Source organism: Pimephales promelas, chromosome 16 (assembly GCF_988280905.1).
Source record: "Pimephales promelas chromosome 16, fPimPro1.hap1.1, whole genome shotgun sequence".
Lineage (NCBI taxonomy): Eukaryota > Metazoa > Chordata > Actinopteri > Cypriniformes > Leuciscidae > Pimephales > Pimephales promelas.
In genome coordinates this window covers 24,171,968-24,194,520 of record NC_142784.1, presented here as the reverse complement: position 1 = coordinate 24,194,520, position 22,553 = coordinate 24,171,968, and the positions used below count along the sequence as shown (strand labels likewise).

General features: G+C 35.5%; 1 protein-coding gene and 1 long non-coding RNA gene across 5 annotated transcripts in view; both read left to right on the top strand.

The window, feature by feature from the left end:
* tpst1 (tyrosylprotein sulfotransferase 1) overlaps positions 1–17,841 on the top strand; it is a 39,478-nt gene extending 21,637 nt beyond the window's left edge. Inside the window, exons 3-6 of one of the 3 annotated variants that reach the window (XM_089121273.1) lie at positions 546–744; positions 13,950–14,000; positions 15,532–15,597; positions 17,132–17,841. In XM_089121273.1, the coding sequence (XP_088977399.1) occupies positions 546–744; positions 13,950–14,000; positions 15,532–15,567 (286 nt within the window). In that variant the 3' untranslated portion in view covers positions 15,568–15,597; positions 17,132–17,841. The remainder of the gene's footprint in view (positions 1–545; positions 745–13,949; positions 14,001–15,531; positions 15,598–17,131) is intronic. The other 2 variants (XM_089121274.1, XM_089121275.1) reach the window with 2 other exon arrangements.
* A 357-nt stretch (positions 17,842–18,198) lies between these two features.
* On the top strand, positions 18,199–22,409 carry LOC148973358 (uncharacterized). Of its 2 annotated transcripts, XR_016146887.1 has the most exons (4): positions 18,199–19,466; positions 19,687–19,734; positions 20,305–20,682; positions 20,960–22,409. It is a non-coding gene; the product is annotated as an uncharacterized LOC148973358 (long non-coding RNA). The 2 variants fall into 2 exon arrangements; XR_016146886.1 differs by lacking the exon at positions 20,960–22,409 and having other exon boundaries at positions 20,305–20,740.
* The last annotated feature ends 144 nt before the right edge of the window (positions 22,410–22,553 follow it).

Here is a 22,553-nt window from a genome sequence, read left to right as displayed (position 1 = left end):
TGAAGCATTACACACAGCCTAGTGCTTTCTTTAATTGTGTTGCTTGATCTAATCAGACCCATTACTGTGGTAAGATTCAATTCACATTTATTTGTATAGCGCGCTTCACAATAGACATCATTTCAAAACAGTTTTACAGAAAGTCCATATTACAATTTTGAGTGATATGTTATCAGAGGTAACTGTCTAAGTTATGCATTTCTGAAATGTACATGTACAAAATCACAGTTGGCTAAAAATGTAGGTAACGCTTCCTTTTACAGTCCAGTTACCCATGTAAATACTATGTACTTATTTTAGTAACTACAATTACTGGGTAATAACTATTACTAACCCTGAACCTACCCCTGTTCCATGTACTTGCCTTATATTAGCCAGTACTTTCTAGGTAAGTACACTGTAAGTACTGTACTGTAAAAGGAAGCATTACCAAAATGTATCATTTAAACAATGAGCTCTTGTATAAGTAAGACTATACAGTAAAACCGTAAAAAGCAACCGTGTATGTGTTCCTGCTCCAATGACACACTCCTTTTCCTGTACAGGGTAGAGAGATCTACAGACCAGGTGATCAAGCCTGTCAACGTGGAGGCCTTATCCAAGTGGGTGGGTAAGATCCCCCCGGATGTGCTGCGGGACATGCCTGTCATCGCCCCCATGCTGGCCAGGCTCGGCTATGATCCCCACGCCAACCCTCCCAACTACGGCCGGCCTGACCCCCTTGTCCTGGACAACACAAGAAGGGTGAGCATCGCCACATTCAATCTTCTGTGGTGACTTTTTTCAATTGTACCTTAAAGCACCTCGACCTAATTTTCCTCCATCCGCTACTAAATCATCTCGCTGCTATTATTAGATCAGACATATATGGATTTGACACATTGCCAAGTATGTGGGTTAAAAATGTTCCTCAAGTTGGGCTATATCTTGTGGTATCGCTTTGCTTTTGTGCTCAGTATTTGTTTTTTTCTTCCTAATCCAAGTATTAAAAGCCATTTACATTCCACACATCCTGCAGGCGCAAGCATCTCCATGTGTGAAACGAGTACTTGGGTGTGAGTTGCACCTCTGGGATTAGATTGTGTGTGCGTGTGAAATATAGATATTTTTTAGCTATATTGCCTAGAAAGCTAGAGGCTAGCAATCACCCATCTCAAAAAATTCCTAAATTAAGGATAAATACAGTTAAAGATTGGCCATTTTGTTGATAGAGTTGTGTATGAGAGACTTACAATATGAAGATGAAGTGGGTGTTCTTTATAAAGAACCAAACAATGATTGACACTATTGAATCCATTTTGTCATTATCATTTCTCAGAGGTTATTGATTGCGAATGATTCATGGTTCACTGGTGGATATAGACCCAGCTTACTGCCTGCTATTTTTTAAGGCCTTAATTAATGTACGTTCTATTACGAGCCGAGCTTGTCGATTGACATTCCCTCATTAGCATTATTTTCTATTCATTTCACTTCATTATGTGTCATTTCTTTCAAATGTGAAGCTTACAGAATATGGATATGTTGCAAAACTATCTCTGTCGTGTCAATCTTCTTTACAGCGCTAAAGATTAGTCCAAATTGGAGGCTAATTTAGTCTATGACAGTTCAAGGGTATTGTAGCTGCTAGCATTACTTTATCATTAATAGCTCAGAATCATCATAAACATGCCGAAAATATAACCTCGGAGTGTCCCTTTCTTCTCGCTCTGACTGGAAGTCTCGTTTTTGTAAAGAGAACGTGGGCTCAGTTCTTACATTCAACACTCCCTCACAGCTGCTATCCATTTGCAGCGGTTAATGATGAAATCAAATGCTAAACTATGAAAAAAAGAGAATATGAAATGTGTTTAATACTCCATAAGAGCCTTCAAGGTTTTACAGTTGTGCTGGTTGTTGCACTGTCCATGTGCGATACTAAAGAATGGATGCCAGTGCCACTCAAGGTGGTCTTGCCAAGATAAATCTTCACTATAGTAGTCTTTTTCCATGTTGAATCAACACAAAACTTAGGAAAATTGCATGACTTGATGGAGTGCTGCTGACTGCGGTGGAAAGCATTTTTATGCTACTTGAGCAGTGAACCACAGTCACGGTAAAGAGTGCGTTGTTGTTTTTTTTGTCCCCTTCAGGGTCTGGAAGAGGCCCCTGTCGAGCTCTATCAGTGTCGGAGGGTTTGATGGGAAAGCTCTGTCAGATTCCTCTCCTTGGGAAATTATCAGTGGCATTGAAATGGCTGGGCAATGTTTTCTGGCCACATCTTCATACCAGTTGCCCCTTTTCTTTGCTGTAGGAATGTGACTGTGATTGGACCGTCTTGAAATCCAGTGTGAATGTTTTTAAAGGGATAGCTCCCCCACCCTCAACCTTAACTTACTCTGATCTGCTTTGTCATGACAGTTGTTCCCTCTTTCCCACACAGAGAAGATTCCTTTTAGTTGAGCAATTGCTGTTTTTATCGATTCAATTGGCGCCAATCTCTGTCAGTTCCATATGTTTCTCTTGTTGAGTAAAACTCATTCTGTTCACTGTGGTCTTCAAAGACCTGTTTTCTTTGAAAAGGTGGAAAATTCGACCAACAAATTCTGTAAAGCGAGAGTTTTTATTGTTTTGCTTTTAGGGTTAAACCCCCGTGTTTAACCCTAAAAGCGTATTCTGGACAAATGTGGGCAAATTAGTTTTGATTTATTTTTAAAAAATACTTCTCTTGATCTGAGCGGTACAAGACTTTCCTACTTTTCTTAAGTTTGCCTCCTGAACACACACAATTTTTTTTGACTCAATTCTACAATGTTAAGTTGGTGAAAAAAACTCCTTAATCTTGTATTTGGGTCATAAATGGGCACCCATAGAAATTAATGGGGAAAACTGTAATTTAGAGCATTATAAAATAAGCCAAAATAAGACACCAGGTGACAACAAAGTCACTTTAGGTGACTCTAAGAACTATTTTGGAGCTCTTAGCTCTTTGGAGAACTTATTGGAGTGATATTTTAATGTAGTTAAAAAAATAAAACATAAAAATAAGCATAATTTACATAGAAAAAATGGTACTTTTTGAAGTAAATAAATTCAAAAATACCCCCAAAATAAAAAAAAAACATCATAAATGGATAGACAAAAAAACTTTATCAAAGACAGTGATATAACATTTATAATAAATATAATAATTAGGATCACACCTGAGTCCTTTGTGCCCTCATTTGTCCACAATAACAGGATTAAGGGCTATAAAGTGAATACGGTTTGAGGGCTACAACAAAAATGGGTACAGGTGTGTGCTGTTGGCAAATCTTTCATTTGTTTGTTTGTTTTTACGCACAGATTGGCTGGTTTTGTGCATGCTTGTGTCTGACGTAGCAGTCCAGATTTCATTTAGCATTCTTTTGAAAACTATTGTAGTTGCTCCCCTTCAACGGCCAGATCCATCTTTTTGACTCGAGGGTATGTGTGTGTGTGTGAGTGAGTGAGAAGCACATCTGCAGCGCATTAATGTGTATTTCCCCTGGATCAAACACAGCTGCATGGATCAGTCGTTAAGCCTCCCCCTTTCCTCCTTCGACATGGAGTACGACACACACACAACAGCGAAGATCTAAGATCTGCTCACAAGGTGTGCGATGCAGACAGGCCGTAACACAGAGCGTGTGCAGTATAATTTGTGAACTGTGGTGTGACTATTTTTGAAGTCTAAGAAGCTGAGCTTCAGAGGGCAAAGAATATGAGCCGTTTTATTTCGACTCTTTTTAACATCCATTAAATTCAGAGTTACATTGTGCTTGACGTGCAGCGCTTTCAGGATAGGTCAGTAGGCCCCTCATTTGCTCGTATTGTATTCTCAGGCCTTGGTGTGCTGAAATCAATGCAAACTAAGCATGTAGGTCAGTGACCAATATGTGCCTTGATATGTACTCTTTGTGTACTGTACACACATGTTGGTTTCACACAATTTGGAAAGATGATTTCATACCATTTGACAAGACAAGTAGTTTGTTTTGGCATGGTTTGTTGGGAATTACAAACCTGCGCACATATATTCAAATGCATATAATAATTTCTTAATTCGCATGTTTGCATGCGAACACCATCAGCATTTATCACAGGTTTGCGTGTAAAGTCTGTTTATAGAGAACGGTGTCGTCTTAGCGGCCCCTAATTTTATAACAAATGATTATTTCTACAGAAGTGAATCAATCAAAACTAACTTTAGCTGGAAAATAACATTATTCAAGAACCAAACCAACCTCGGTTGCCTTAAATTATAATAATTTTATCTCTGTAAAGCTGCTTTGAATCAATCTACATTGTTAAAAGTGCTATATAAATGAGGATGACTTGACTTTTAAAAAATTTTTTTTGTTTGAATCATTATTGAATTTTTTTTTTTTTAATATATACCATTCAAAAGTTTCGAGTTGGTAAGGAGTATTTTATGTTTTTAAAATGTCTTTCATTCTCACCAAGGCTTCATGGATTTGATCTAAAATAAAATATTACATAATTTAAATGTATTTATTTTTTTTATATACTTTTTTAAATATAATTTCATTCCTGTGATGGCAAAGCTGATTTTCAGCATCATTGCAACACTTTTCAGAGTCACATGATCCTTCAGAAATCCTTCTAATATGCTGATTTGCTGCTCAAGAAGCATTGTTGAAACAAGTTGTGCTGCTTAATAATTGTGTAAAGCATGATTCCAAGATTATTTGATCTACAGTAGTTCAAAAGAACAACATTTATTTGGAATATAAATCTTTTGTAACATTATAAATGTCTTTACAGTCACTTTTGATCAATTTAACACATCCTTATGGAATAAAAGGGTTCAATTTAAAATAAAAAAAAATCATAATAACCCCAAACTTTTGAACATATATCATATATCACTTTTTACATATATCATGAAATCTTTAGGCAACCGAAATGTACTTTCACATTGAATTTCTCACCCAAATTTTCATGAGTACAGAAGAATGCAGTTGGTGTCATTATGGATGCAGTATTGTAGTGATGAGAGGTGATGGTTTATACCCACAGGAGGTATATTTAGTTCTCGTTAGAGAACCCACTGGACGAGGATCTGCTTATATTGTGGAAAGAAAGTGACAAGTGCATGAGAAACTGTCCCTTGTCTGAACGGTCGGTATAAGCAATCATATGCAAAAGGCCCTGACTTTCACCATGAATCACCTCTTTTTCTGAATAAGCATGTGAAATGCTAAAAATTTGATGTCTTTAAATATAAAAGTTAGATGCATGTAAGTTTTAATTTCCAATAAATTTCTCATTCTAAGTGTCAGAGCACTCGACTATAAAATAGCTCAAAATGTGTGTCCAATTGCAAACATTTGCATATAAAACAACTGCCTGGAATGTTTCAAAACCAAAACCTTCAGTGTGAGAGGAGCATTCTTGTATGTACATTACTTGAATACTTGGGTTTTCTCACAGCGACCGTCTGTGTTTTTGATTAATTCGGCCTTCTCCTTCACGTGATGTCCTTGCTGTAAGCTCTGAATGCAAGTCTTTTAGCCATTTCTGTACAGTATCTGGATAGCTGTAGAAACGGCCTTGTAGTTGCAATCCTCTCAATAACGAGGTTTCCTTGGTAACAGGGGTGAACTTCAAGACTCATCAGAGAAAATGCTGCAATGTTGCACAGTCATGGTGTTGGTCTGTAGAAGAGACTTCAACTCGAGCACATGGGCCACATCTGAGGTCTGGTGAGATCTGATGGCTTTTGCAGCTGCGCTTCCTTAACATGTCATGGTTTTGTCTTCTTCGTTTTGAGGCGGATTTGAAGCAAACCAGCTGTTTGTGTTGCATTTCACTCAAACGATTTCTCAGTTTTGCCTCAATTACATTATCAAATACCTTTCTTTGCATTTTTACTTCCGCTTAATTGTTTTCATAAAGTCTCTTGTTAAGCCCCTATGAATTCTAGTTGAGATTTTTTTGGCTTTTAGTTCATGTCTGTTAGCTTTGAGGGCATCTAAATGCTAGTGTACTCTCACAAAGAAAATGTATGTAATATTTAAAAATCTCCAATCTTCCAATTTGTGAAGTAATACAAGAGGCTTTAATGAGAGTACATTTTAATACAATTTTATGAAGGACAAAATTTTTAATAACCTATTAAACATGAAAGAATTAATAATTTAAGACATTTCTACTCAAAATTAATAAAAAAAATGATTAATTAAAATTTCAAGGGTGAACTATCCCTTTAAATTAAAACTTTTTGGCATAAAGGGTTCTTTAAAACTGAATCAAGAACCCTCCAGTCATACATGAACTTTTATTTTTCTTAGGGTGTATGACTTGACTTCTTCTTTTGTGGAACATAAAAGATATTTTGAAATATTCTTTCTCTTTCTGTCTAATGGAAGTAGATTGGATCCAAAATGACACCGCAACATATTGTTTTCTGTTGTATATTGACAAAAAAAATAGGAAAAAAAAACTTTAAAATATTTATTTTTTTGTGATTCATTCTGCAAAATAAATAGCTAATGGGTTTGGAACAACATGAGGTTGAGTAGCCTATGTTTTGTGTACATAAGGAAATAACAAAATATATTTTGTGTGAACCACCATTATTCAAATTTTAATTTAAGAACCCATTTTCTTCTATAAAACATCAGTAACAGGTTGTTGAAACTACAGCGTTTTTACAGCCCAAAAGCTATTGAAATCCATTCTGAATATCATTGCACTTGAAATATCATTGAATATCATTGTCCTGTGGTAATTAAACTTGGACCTAATTTCTTTTGCCAGTAATGCACCATTTCTTCAGTTAAGTATTGTAACTTTAGATCTGAGCACTCCAGACTAAATGGCCATAATGAAGGTAGCTCGATCACATGTCCAGTTGCTTACCAATTAGTAAAAAATAAGCAGATTAGCGTAATTCAATGCTTGCAAGGTAAAAGGAACACTTTTGAGAGTTCAAATGGTCATGTGTCTACCGAAGCCTTGAATTTAGGTCGTGTTGACATTTTTACCAGGTCCGCAATCTTGACCTGTGCAATCATGCCATGAGTAAGCAAGAAATTAGGAAAAACAGCTGTTAAAGACTCTATACATACACTTAATAGTTTCTATAGTTATCTCATGTACCGTGCATAGCTGGTGTCTTTTGCTTATCTTGCTTTCATCTGGTTTGTTTATGCAGATTCAACATGATCCACCCAAACTATGTAGGACACCGGTAACATGAGGACGGATGTATGTAGTTGCCCAGGTTTCAGTTACATTATCTTATCAAGACGTATGTTAGTAACAGATTGACTCTTCCTGGTTCATATTGTTGCACTTCACAAAGGCTTCTATATAATGCAGAGAATAAGTGACAGTCATTTGCTTCTCCACCCTTTAATTGTCTGTCATCGGTCTCCTGCGAATTGGTACATTTTGAATCCTGTCCAAAGCCACAATCGATACCTATTAAGTGACTTTGCAGCGTCGCCATGATTCGTGTTGGGAAATTGATATTATGATCAATGAGTCGGTCTCAACTGCGCTGCTAGTGGCATCGTGTGGAAATGCTAGTGTTTATCTGTACTGGAGGCTTGGCAGCAACATGCCAAATATGGCAGTTTGTTGACCAGAAAAGGAGGTCATGTGGATTAGAAGTTTGATTCCGTTTGGTGTAATACTTTATATAACTTGTATAACAAGAACTAGATTTTCTGGAAAAACAAAACAAAAAAAAAAAAAGTTAAATAATTGAATGGTTTTAGTTTTAGCAGCACTGGTTCTCATTCATGTTCATTGCACAAACAGTGTGGATTATGGTTAGTGAGTTACACGGAGAAGCTCAATACTTTTTATGCATAGTTGATACAGTGTGTGTAATAATGTTAAATGCCCCTTTCCTGTGTGTCTAGTGCTGCCCAAGTTAAGAAAGAGTCATGGTAGTGGGGTAAAACCCTCTTCGTCTGCTGTGTGTGTTAACGCAAAGTCAGCAGTGTCATCTTGCATTAGAAGAGCTGTTGTGTGTATGACTGTCCGACCACAGTTTAATTCATATTTGATGAATCGCTTTTGCTATTTCTGTGATCTGGAACAGTGAGCACCAGCTTTCTGCTACGCTCCACCGCATCTTTCTTCAGAGCAGGTGATTCTGGATGTAGAGGTTCTGGGAGATCAGGGCCGACGTTTCCTCTACCCGAGGCTGAGACACAGTCGGCTGCACAAATCTGTCAGCATCTCTGTCTGCTCGGCACCTCACATTTAAAGCCCATTAGGGATTAACCAGACCACCCTACGTGTCTAAGCCATTACACTAAGATCAGATCTTTACATGTCTGTACATAAGGGCAAAGGAAAGTCAATTTACCTTTTACCTCTTTTGATGCAAATCTTCAAGTGGAGATCTAGTTTAAAGTAATTTGGTATTTGTTAACTTTACTTAAAGGAGCTGTATGCAAGACATTAATTTTTTTCCCTGATATGTCACTAGACATTAAGAAATCATGTTCATTTCAAATACTTACGTCACTGACAACAGCAGTCCGGCCAGGATATTGTCATTTAAACAGTGAAGTCGCACCCCTTGACTGTTGTCTTGTCGTGTTTCGTTCTGATGCGTCACCCTCCACCGATCTACCATTCACAGACTCAGTAGTGTTTTGGCATTCGGGTTGCCAGTTCCTCTCTATTTAACACAGCTGCAGATACAAATGTGTTGGAATCGGATAAAAAAATTCTAACGGTGCGAAACCCCAAAAAAACTCAATATGAATCCGAAATATTTTGCTACAAAGTCCGAAATAAATAATTAACAGAAAAAAACTCACTGTGTAGGACTCAGCTTCTTGTAGCAGCCTACATTACTGCTGGAAACTGCAGCATATCTGGCAACCTCGAGTCATGGGGGAAGGCGGGGATACACCCTAATTTGAAAGTGACTGCAGTACCAGTTTTGGCCACAATCTTGCATACAGCTCCTTTAAGCAAGGGCTGTTCATTTATGGAGTGTTTTTTAAGGATACTACGATATCAAGTCGACACAGTAAGTCGATAATTATTTTCAAGTTCAGACGATAAGAATAATACTATTCTGTGCTATTTTGTCTAAATATCGTTAAAAATCACTCGAAACTTAAATTGATCATTTTAAATGCTACAAATGAAAACAAGTGAAACATATTATTATCAAACAGTTGCGCTGCTTAACATTTTTGTGGAAACTGATCTATTTTTCTGAATTATTTGATGAATCAAAAGTTTAAAAGAACAGCATTTATTTCAAATGGATATTAGGGCTGTCAAGCTAAATTAAAATCGAATTAATTACATGATGTGCCAGTTAGTTAATCTAATTAATCACACATCAAATTTGGCTGAAAAATGACCCCCAAAAGGTTAGCCTAAGTAATTAATAAAAGCATCAAAAAATACCAGAAATAAAATTTTTGTTTGATTCAATATAGAATATATTGCACAAACTTTTAGGCTACAACGGCCATGATTTTTCTTTCTTCAGAAACTGCATCTGAATTGGTATTTAGATGCCAAAACAGTTTGGTTTCTAGCATTGTGTTTGAACGTGTTTTATGAAGTGATGCGCTAAATAAGAGACTAAAACTGCCAGTAGGTGGCAGCAAATATCTAAATGAGTAAGTCATCGAGTCATTCGATTCGTTCGATTCGTTCAATTCATTCAAACAGCTGATTTTTTTTTTCAGGAATTAAAGGTGGGGTAGGTAGAAATTTTCTAATAAAAACTGTACCGATACGTAATTAAAATGTAAGTACTGAAAAAGAAAGTATACAAATCAAGTGTCTGTAGTCCTCTCAGTGCTGCAATAAACACAGTACTTACATTTTAATTATGTATTGGTATACATAGACAGTTTAAACAAATTTGGGAAAAAGTTTTTTAGAAAATTTCTTTAAAAACAATATCGTTCTGAACCCTAACTTTTAAACGGTAGAGTACCTTGGACTTTATGACGTCTGTGCAATGCAAAATGTTGTTAAAATAAAAGATGTTAGGGGTAATGCATCCTGTTTGGTGGTCTGTTCCTAAAATAAAGCTATCAAAAGGCTTCAGCTGTGTTGTAATATATTAAACAAATCAAATGGACTGCTTTTATGATTTTTACAAAAAGGCATATGGTCTTGAAACAACGTAAGGTAACTTTTAAATTTGTATTTTGTCCCTTTTTTGCATCGGCCAATTATTATATAGTTCCAATGATTCATTTTCTTACTCCATGTTTTTCTAGTTAAAGTTAAACCTACTGTTCATGCTGATAGCTACAGGAGGGCTGAATGTAAACATTCCAGTAGAGAATATTCTCCTGCTGGGCCGCACAGTCAGTTTTTCCACCGCCGCCTCCCTGGAGCTCAGAAACTTTGAGGATCTGAAGAATTTGCCCGTATAAAGGTCTCAATCGCACACGCCCTCAGTTACCCACAGGTTTTGTCAAATTATTCTCTATAGTAATATCTTTTGTTTGAAGAAAAGTGTCTTGTTACATCAGCGGCGAAAAATCTTTTTTTCCATGGTAGCGAACCAAACAAATATTTGTTGCCTCGACAAATTGTCTAATTTAGCTTGTTATTACTGTTATATCCAACATAGAGAGCCAGATACATCATTGCTACCAGCCAACACAGACCTGCTAATCAGACGCTTGTTGTTGTGGAGATATAAAGGGAGTGTTTGGGGATTGGATAAGATAATATTGACTTTTTTTGGGACTTCTACTGTACAAATCCTACTCGCTCATTTGTTATCCACACTAACAAAATGAATGAATCAGAACCAGTCACAGCCAAAACATGTGAGCAGGACTTTCTTTTTAATCATCGATTGTCCTCCAGCCATGGGGATATGTCTTACGAATCGGCACCTCTAACGCAACATTAACAGGATTTAGTGCGGGTAACAGTCTCGGATGAGCAATAGGTCGTTGTAAAATGTTACCCAGGGAAATGGGAAAAATGCATGCCTTTCTCATTGCAAATTAATTCCACTTGGGCTCTAAACCGCAAGTTTGGCTAGCCAACTTGACTCAAACGAACCCCAATCGAACTCGCTTACTTCTACACCCAACCCCCGCCTCTTGACCCACCAGTGATACCAGCTCTCTTTAACCAGCAGCCCGGAAACTCCTCTCTGTAATTGGGTCTGAAGTCTTGCGTAAGTTCAGCTGACTGTGATGGGGAGAGCGAGCCAAATTCACTCTTTTCTCCTCTAGCAAAAACCCAAACACTCTCGGAAAAATGGATGTGCAAAGATTTAGTCTCTCCTGCAAGCGTGCTCTTGGTACACAGTGATACGAACCATAACGATTGATGGCATTGGTTTTGCTGTAACAATTCCAGTGTGAGTCCTCATCCTTTTTAAAAGTGGATTCACAGCGCTGAAAACAGTATCTTAATCTCGACAACACAAACTAAACCCTTCTAGGCCTCCGCTAAAACTAGCCATGGAAGACCATAGACTGCCTTTATGCAAATTTGTTACATAGGTATGTTACGTGACTTGTTTCAACAGTTCAGAATCGATTCTTTCTTTTATGAGACTAACTTTATTTGGTGTGCACTTTGTAAAAATTGCATCTCTACACTCTAAAAATGCTGGGTTTGTTTGTTTTAACCCAACTTTGAGTCAAATATGGACAAACCCAGCCATTGGGTTAAATTTTTGAATTACATTTTTAACCCAACGTTTGGGTTTGTCCATATTTGACCCAAGGTTGGGTTAAAACAACCCAGCATTTGAGTGTATATAGTTCATTCCTTCTATCTATCTTTCATTCTATCATTTGGTCCTTTTATCTATCGTTCCATCTATGTATCCTATTGTTCTGTCTGTCTTCCATTCGGTCCTTCTTGGTATCGTTCTATCTTTTTGTCTATCTTTGGTTCTATCGTTTGGTTCTTTCTGTCTTTCATTCTATAATTTGGTCCTTCTATCTTTCGTCCTATTGTTCTATCTCTTTCGTTGTATCGTTTTATCTTTTTATGTATGAGGAAAAGCAAGACAGCACTTGATCACTTTTAAAGGTGTCATGTGTAAGAATTGGTTAAAATATCCAAAAAAATGAGCTACACGCATCAAAAGAATGAGAAGAAATAAGGTTGATGATGTCATTAAAAAAATGACAAGTTATAGTGCTGCAGAGATATTAACCTGAATTAGCATGCTAAATTACTAGCCCCGGCCCGGCAGGTGTCATAATACCAGTTTCGGCCATGGGAGGCGGTATGCCGGCCGGGCAACATAACCACCAGCCAAACTGCGATACGCGAATAACTCGCACGGCTTGTGGGTGATACGGCTTACTTGAACCTGATGTCAATTGTGTAGAAAGTACAGCCCACTATTGCATTTCAGTTCAGGGAAAAGTAAAAAAAATCATTGGTCGATATTATGCATGAGGAATAGATTTTGCTAAGTTGTAGCATACTGTATGTGTGTTCGTGTTCTTTTACCATTAACGTTAGCTAGTAGAGATGATCGGTTCACGTGCGCTATATCTGTCGTGTAACATTTACAAGCACCAAAACGGTATTTATTGTTTGAATTAAATTTAATAAAATTGACAGAATCTGAGAGCTGAGATTTTTTTTGATATATTATAACTAACCTGCTTTGTCTAGTCTTGTCGGTCTCCGTGTCCATTTCTGTGCGTGACAAAATTGATGTGTGGCGTGAGAGCGTGTGAAAAGTGAAAAGTCTCACGGTGAATTCGTGAGAGTTGGCAGCTCTGAATGACGTTAGCTTGGTCAACATCAGCGAATGCTATCTGTCAAATTAATTCAAACTAACAATAAAAATGTAATATGAACAAAACGAATACCGTAAAACTTCAAATAATAGCCCGGGCTTTTATTTTCCCCATTTCGTCGAAATGCACCGGCTTGTATTTGAGACAGGCGTCGATGAGACGGCCTTTATAATTTAGTGTTGAGATGTTGTTCATTGAGTCTCTAAAAATCTCCAAATGCTCCACGTGGAACTGCGGCCTTCCAACCTTTTACTATCGTGTCAATTGATTTGATTAATATGCGCTCGTGTTGTTTGAAGACGTGAGATTGCGCGCACGCGGCCGCGGCACAACTCACTTTCTGGAGGTATACTGCCCCCATCTGATATGGAATATGGAGTATGATTAGATTTTTTTTGACAGATGGCACCTTTAAGGATCTTTGCCTCGCATGCAAAGTTTTGGTCTCCTGCACAAATGAAATTTGTTGTTTATAAGAAAAACCCCTTCATAGAGCTGCCATAACTGAGCCAAGCAGTGGAGTAAAGAGAGCGAGCTTCAGGTTTCTCACAGCCTAGACGGCATCGGAAAGTGTTTTCAAAGCGTGGCTCCATCGCCAAGTTGTCTAGCTTCCTGTCAGGTCAGCGCTTCTTTCCTGCGGCAACCCAAACACTTGCACGATTCTCTGTGCTCCTCGTTCCCAATTTCCTCAGCTCAGAAACTAAAGCCAGGAAATGAGATCAGCTGGATGCGTCTTAATTGGAGATTGTCGTCGTCTCTGGAGCAGACACACTGGCTGCTTCTCATACCAGCATTCAGTCTGGCTCTCTTTCATTCTCTCACAGTCTTTCACTCTTTCTTTCATCCCTGGATAGAGCTTGTGAATTTTGTGAAGTTAGACACCCTGGGAATTGACACACAATATCCTCCTAGCGGCGCGAGAGAGGACTCTGTTATTCGTTCAGCGCCAGACTTTTCATTTGGCCATTACTGCTTTCTGGAGGCTTTCTAAAACCGTGTGTATCGATGCTGTTCAGAAGGATGTTTTTCGAGATTAAAATAACTTCAGGCAGAGAAATAAAAACAGTTCAAACTTCAAAATCTTTTTTTCCCCTCTTCTGTTTTAATGAATGAGCAGTGCTCTTTGTGGAAAGACTGTAGATCCTGTGTTTGCACAGTGTGACAGCCTCTAAAATCAGCTCTCTGTTTTTCCAGGTCTTTAAGGGTGAATTTCAGCTACCTGATTTTCTTAAAGAACAGACACAGGTATGGTAGATATTCGGCCTGTCCTTAAGCTCTTCATAAATGGCTTTTTTTTTTTTTAAATGATTTTCTTCTTCCTTTTTTGTTTGTTACAGTATGCCCACCACTAGTAAATAAAATGGTGGTCCTTAGAGACCTTCACTTCCCATCTGCTTCCACTCACTCTGAATCTTTGCTTTTTCACGTAATTTTGATCATAGTGGTGGTTAATAAGGTGTCTTGATCTCCTCCAGCCTGCGCTCCTCTGATCTCCATGTTTTAATTTTTTTTTTTTATCTGATCACATTAGCTGCTAGAAATATGTGTGGCCTCATTTTATGTGCGTAGTTCTGCTTTCTAGATAGAAGGCTTATACCGCCCCCTCTTGGACAGATGATGGGAAACGATTTTGCATTTAGCATTATTTTTGAGCTCAAAATAGAAGCAAAAAATGTATAGGAAACAACAAATGTTACATTTGCAGTGCTATATAAAGTAGTGCTCTCTGGGGGTTTCAAGCCAAAAGTGGGTGGGAATACAAAACATATTTACATATATATAGAAACTATTTATTCAATTGTTTATAATTGTATGTATATGTACAGTATGTATATATATTTATATATTTATTCTAGTTAAAGTAACAATATGTACGATTTAAAAAAATTATATCCTTAAACATTGTTATTTATTTCATTGACTTGTGTACTTGTATTATCCCAAAAGTTTAATTATGTTTAAATCAGCCATTTTATATATATATATATATATATATGTGTGTGTGTGCGTGTATGTATGTATATATATATATATATATATTGTGTTCTGTTTGACAGGTGAGCAACTGTTTTCGAACTGCATCGACAGAAAACTAATCCTTGTTAAAAAGCTCAACATGGCCTCAGAGACAACACTATTTTGTCGAGTAGCTAGCATAGCATAACCAGAAAGGCTTTATTTGTAGTAACAGTATAATACAGCATTTTCTCCACCATACAATATATATTTTTTAATTAACTTCATGCCATTTAGCAGATCAAGTCATCCTGCTTTTATTAATATGATATTCTAACATTGTTATATAGCAACAATTGTCTCATTGCAGCCATCGAAGAATGCACATCGACATCGTAATAACAACTTTTTTCAATACACTCGAACGTATTTAGTATGATTGATTTGACTTTACTTTGGAGATGAAGTCCCATGATTCCATGCTCATTCACAGCGTCATCAAACGACGCCTTTGTTCTAAAAAAGTGACCTTTGGCGGTGAAACTTACCTACTGTGCATTCAATATTTCAATATTGTTATTCAAAATCTGTGACTAATGAATATGAATCGTATTCACAAATGAATACCATATCACATACACTCTCATCAGATCTGCTCCTCTCTATATAAAAATGATCTAAATAGGAAATGAAAACTATATTGTGAAGTACACGAACATGATTGCTCAGAAAAATACAATACACTGAAACTGTTCATTCACAGATTGTACCGTACAGTATTGTGTCCACACATGTGTAACACATGTTTGTCTTATAACAGCTTCAGAAGTCTCCAGAAAAGCCAAACCCAAGTTAGGAGGAGAAGACGAGAGCTTTTTTAATAGAAGTGAGTTATTTTCTATACTGGAAAACTTTTATTCCTCTTTGGATCAGATTGTGTTTTGAATTATTAACATGCGTTTTGAGATTTACTGTATGCGTGTTAAAACTGATTATTGTGCTAGAAGAATGAATGCATTTTTGCTTTGTTGCTGTTACCATTATTATATAAATATATGATATACTATTAATAAATAGTATTCAAACAAATAAATGGATAATTTATTGCTATTATTTTTATAATTATTTATAATAATTATTTATTAATAATACAGTTTACTTCTACTACTGCTAATAGTAATTATTATGCATTTAATTTTTCATAAATAATGAAAAAAATAATTATTGTTTTGCGTCTACTATTATTATTATTATTTTATTTACATTTTATTATACATTTAATAGTGTATAATAATATATTTTCGTTTTGTTATTATTATTATTATTATTATTATTATAATAAACAATTAAATAGATAGTTTATTGTTGTTATTGAAAACAATTAACTTCTTATTATTACTATTATCATTGTTTAATTATTTATAATGATAATGTATTGCTAATAATACCTTTTATTCATAATAATAATAATAGTAATTTTTTATTATTATGTATTTACTTTTAATAATTAGATACAAAACAATAATACTTTTTACTAATTTTACTAATTTTTCTATTCTACATTTTTAATATTTTTATATTAATATATTATACTTTTAAATATAAAATATAATTTGTTATTATTATTATTATTATTATTATAAAAAATAGTTTATTATTAGAATTATTGAAAACAAATAAATACGTAATAAAATGTATTGTCAAAACATTTAAACAAATACATGGATAATTTATTATTTAATTATTTTTAATAAGAATGTGTTATTAATAGTTTATTTATTTGTTATTATTATTATTATTATTATTATTATTATTTAATTGTTTATAAACAATTGGATACAAAACAACAATAAATAACATTGATGATATTGCACAACGTAACATTATTTACTTTATAACATTATAACTTTATAACTTTATAACGTAACATTATTTATCAGTATTCTGGTGCTTTGTGCCAAGCACAATATTTTTTCTGTAAAAAAAAGGAATCGTTGATTTATTTCCCCGTAGAATGATCCCAGAAATATCAAATAATTTCACAGCATAATTGTCTTGAATAGAGACAGAAAATCAGACATTTTATGTTTTTTCCCATTAAAGTTTTATAAATTTCCCCTAAAAATACATTTATGAATTCATGATAAATTTCCCATTAAAGTTTTATGGTAATGAATAGACATGTAAATATTCTGATAAACAAAAGCCAAACATTTAAAAAGAAAAATATTTTTTATTTGTGGAATAAAAGAATAATGTGACAGTATTGCGTTAATTTGATAGTTGTGTAGTAAATGATGGCGGCTCAGGCCTCTGATGTCAGCAGTGACCGGTGATGACCCTGACGTAGTGACGTAGCGCGCTGTATGCTAAACACAGTTGGCCTTTTACTCCACTGATGGGCTCTTGCTGTGTTTCAGGGCTGAGTAGAAGCAGATGCCGTGGGACCATGATGGACTTGCGTCACCCCCGCTATGCTGGGACCTCCATGCATGGAAACACTTATAACACACACACACACACACACACACACACAGGCCTCTGGACTCAGAACACTCTTTGTAGGACAGTTTTGGCCTTTGATGTTGTACTGTAACAATTGTGGCCTAAGAATGTCATTGCTGTTCTGAATTTTGTGTTTTCTTCTTTTATGTTTTTTTTTTCTCACTGCTCTTTTAATTTCTGTCAATTTTCCTGGCTTCATAAACCTGTGATTCTGTTATAAGAAAATACAGTGGATTTAATTAGCAGCAAGGAAATATTTATGGAGGACCTTTGGCTTTAGAAGACGATTTTTAATGTTGGTTTTTACTTTCATGCCTTCGTAACGTGCAATTCCTTGGGTACTGAATGATGTACAAGAATTCAATCTTGTGTAGAGGTAAACATGCATTTTGTTCTCTGCATTTGCATTGGAGTGACCTTATGTACTTTGAGAAGAGCTGTAATAAATGAGCTGCCAGTGTTGAATGGAAAAGGCTCATTGACATTTTCTCCATTGGCAGAGAAACGCACATCGGTGATGTTGTTTTTACGATTGTTATTTTTGTACTTGTGTAAATCATAATTATGTACTCTTTTATTTCTTTCAATGAAATAAATCCCATAGCGCTGTTGGCAGCCAATTTGCTGACAATAGTCAGATTCTTGTATTAGCTGCAGGAAACTAGGTGTTCACTTACAGTGTCTGTGGAAGTAGCCTAAAATATATTAGAAGTAATATGTATGTCTCCTTCTAGTGGTTACTTTGATACACTGCACACATGATCTTCCCTTCTTTCATTTGAAGAGTTCAGATGCAAAAGCCTCTAAATGCCATTTGAAATTTTCATCTTTAATGATGATTTTTATCAAACTTGTATATTTAAGTTCAGTTATTTCACTTAAATGGCAATTGTTATTTAAGTGAAATTACTGAACTTAAATATACAAGTTTGATAAAAATCATCATTAAAGATGAAAATTTCAAATGGCATTTAGAGGCTTTTGCATCTGAACTCTTCATTTACTCTATACAATACTGTAGTGTAGCTACTGTACAATACTGTGTAAAATGTTTGTGAAGTCTCTAATGCTCAACCAGGCTGCATTCATTTGATAAAAATACCGTGATATTGTCAAATATGATAGTTTAAAATAGTGGGACGGTTAATGGCGGGGTTCTGATGCTCTGACTCGTATATAAGAACGTATATTGACGTCACGCCATTTGGCGCAGCCATCTTGACGGAGTGGAAAATACCGTCGGTGATAATACAACTCGTCAATATAATATATAAAAAAATATTCCTATCATGCCAATCAACCCTATGCTACATATATAGAACTCTTTTTTCTAAGAGTGATAAAGCCAGTGCTGGCATTTGATAAAACTAAAACATTAGATCTGAAATTAAACATGCAAATACATTTAAAATGATTAAGTCTACATGTTGTGGCCCAACAACTGCTCCCTCTGGTTTTAAAGTTGGAACTGCTTCATGTTTTAGTAACAGTTTCTAGTGGAATATAGCATTGAATTGGTGGAGATTCTGGAAGCTATCACATATATTTTATAGGGAAACAAATATTTTGTGGTAATTTTTTTTATTACCAAAAGAAAATAATTACATTAACTACGGTACAATGCATGGTTGAGAAAGAAACTAAATATCTTTCTGAAAATAAAATATGTTCTTAATTTTATAGTCAATATGCAAAGAAAATGTATGGATTTTGTCCATGACAGGGTGGACATATTTTGGGGTTCGCCAGTACTGTCTTCTTACAGTTAGTTGGCAAAAAAAAAGTGCTGCATGCATGACCAACATGCATTTCTAACAACCTATGGTCTCCTACACAAGAAGTTAAATGGAATATCTCCGCTTTTTATTCTGGAAATTGTGAAAGCCTCAAAGGCACTCTATGGTGTTATTGAGTCATCTAATGTTGCATTACATTCATAATGCATGATGTTGAAACAAATGTAAAAGGCTGATGGACTGTGAGCTGAGGTTATTGTTTATTCTTTTTCTCTCTCCTACCCTTTCTGGGTAATAGTAATAATGCAAATGACTGGATACGGAAATGCATTCCCCGCCCCAACACACACACACACAAAATAATGCTATAAAGCCCAATGAAATCACATTACTATCGATTTTGCTCATTTGAACCCTGCCCACATTGTTAGATGAATTCTCTCATTCTCAAATAACCGATATTCAAGGATTATTCATCCAAAACACAAATTTATTCAAGTAACAATGTTCAAAGGTAAGAGCTTTACAATTATTTTCTGTTTTGAATCTTTTCTTCAACCTGTTGAATCTGTGAACATTTTGAACAGAAAAAATTGCCTATGAAAGCAGCTCAACTGTGTATGTCAACAGATGACTTTGATGTTGTCTTCTTTGATTATTAAGTTAGTTGTGGTATTTATGATTTTGAGGGCAAAATAATTATTACAAAAGTTTGTTTTTATTCTCTTGCGCAGAGAACCATTTGCATATTGAAATGATTATCTATGTCCTCCTGTTCCCAGGTAAGAACCACATCTCACTCTTTTAATGGTGCAAATATAGTCAGATAGTCAGATACAGTTTACCAATGTTCACATCAATACTAAAAGTTTATGGGTGGACATAATTTATGCCAGTACATTGTCTGCTTGCAGTTAATTGACAAAAAGTGCTGCACGCTTGACCAACACATAGATTTCTAACACAACAAATAGCTCAACGAGATACCAAAAAAAATCAAGGGTGAAATTTTGGAATAAATCAACAAGTTTTTCAGAAATATTCTCTAAAGTTAGATGTGATGTGCCTGCTTGAAATAGTTTTGGTGTGAACCCTTTGTAGCATATACAGGCCAGCAAGTTTACCGTGTCCTTAATTTGATTTGATAAAAGTCTTTTTAAATCACCCATTGTCTCTATACACTTACATATTGTGTCTTTCAATTTGTTTTTTATCCATGTATGGATCATTTTTCTTTAAGGAATTATAACACTATTATTTTGCTATCCAGAGATCACAATTTACTTCACTGCACATTCAAAAACCTTATTACTTTACCTTTAATACCTTATTTATTTTCTATATTTTCTTAGCTGTCTATGGTCAAACGAAAGATTTTGGAACACTCTCAGCATGTGTCAACAAAAACCAAAGCCTAAAGATTGAATGTGGTTACCCAAAATGTGCCACAGACAAGAACAACACACCCTTTAACTGCAACTTCTATGATGTTGAAGAAAACACAAGAAAGCTAATTGGCAGCTCAGACGGGGCAATGGTAAACAGCATTGTTTCATACATACCGGTAAATGCTACATCTAACACATGTCAACTCACTATCAACGAGCATGCCACCATTCACCATAACAAGACCAAGATTTACATATGCAGTCTGTCACGGAGAACAAGTAAAGAAGAGAAGAATCTGACTGTGACAAAAGAAACAATACAATACAATGACAAAAGAAAAGGTAAGTATCAGTGTAAAGCAGTTGATCACAAGGAAATTGACAGGAAAATAAAGCTAAATGAGGCTGGGGGGGGGGGGGGGGGGCCAACAGAATGTTTTATTCATGCTAAATTGTATAACATGCCAAAATACAGTTAAAACCAGGGTTGAACACTTCAAAACACTTGATAAAGATAATTAATGCAAATTTAGGTAATGACATGTGCTATAGTTGTTGTTTTTTAATCGGTGCATTATCCTCCACCCTTTAACAGATTAAGCTTTCTTTTTACTTTCAGAGCAACCCAAAGTATGTGCCTCGGCTGGACCATTCCAACATGTCTTCTCAGTTTTGCTGTGGTCAATGGCATATATTTTCTTCCAAGAAACATACTTATAAAAGCAAACGTTTTTCCCAACTCAAAACCTATACTCACGAGAGTGGAGTGTGAATAGGAAACATTGTGGAATGGAATATAAATGACAAACTCACATAAATAGGAGATTATACTTAAACTTATTAGGAACAGGCACCCACTGAAAGGGTTTATTGTACTATACTTACTGCATTGTATTTAACACCACTGGTTTCATGCTCTTTCTATTTTCTTCTTTAACGCATTCTCATCCCAAGGCGTCATCTAACTGACAATTTTGACCATGCTCCAATATCTGACGCTAGGCATCCTTTAGCGTCAGTCCTAGGGCGTCATCTTTGGTAAAGCGTCAGTTACATGATGTGGGTAGGTTTAGGTTTGGGGTAGGGTATGGGTTAGACGCGATCCTAGGGCGTCATTTAACTGACGCTAAAGGCTGCCTAAAGCAGCATGGTCAAATTGAAGCAGCATGGTCAAAATGCTTCCCGAGTGTAGGCTATGCATGCATCATGGAACAATTTTGTGTGTTTTTTTCTAAACACAGTGAACATTTATATTACAATGTCACCACATCTCAAGTTTGTTATTTTATGTTTAATAACGAGTCCTCAGGTTTTACCTTTTGTTGCCCCATGTTCTTTTTAATAGTCAACTTATTTTCGGATCACTTTTCAATAAGACGCATGTGACTTTTTCCCCATTAATTCTGTAAAAGTCCTCATTAAATAAAAAAAAGACCCTATTTACTTTGTCAGGACACATTACTTGTCTTACCAATTCATCCTTGCAAGTTAATACACAGAAGATGTTTGTCTTGTTAATATTTAATAAAAATGTGAAAAGTACTTCTGGTCTGGAATGGCATTCCTTTTCCTTTTGATGGCTTGGGTTGAAAACGCTTAACCACACAAATGAAAATTCTGTCATCATTTACTCACCCTCACGTAACGTTGTTCCAAACCTGTATGACTTTCTTTCTATTGCTGAAGACAAAATAACATATTTTGATGGGTAAACAAACAGCTAATTTGCCCAATTGACTTCCCTAATATTTTTCCCATACTATTGAAGGCATTGTCAAAATATCTTCTTTTGTGTTCAGCAGATGGAAGAAATTCATTACAGCGTGAATGAAAATAGCACACAATAAAAAAATAATCTGCTCACAAGTGATAGGCCTATTTACCTTGATTTTTCTTTCATGTTTCACATAATGAAAATAATTTTGTTTAAATATGTTCCACACAATAAATACTGAAATCGCCTGATTGTTTAACTCTGTTTATTTTATCACACTTTTAAACATGTAATAAATAATATTTTTTAGGAATATTTATTTATCAATGTTTCCTATTGTCATATTGATTTAACGTAAACCAATAAAACTATACATGCATGACATTTTTAAAACAGTAAATTATATGTAGTATATGTCTTGTGGATAAAACAGTTAGCGTTGACATAGCTTGGGGTTAGCCTACTTTCAGAACATTGTTAATGGTCGACAAGGCTTGTC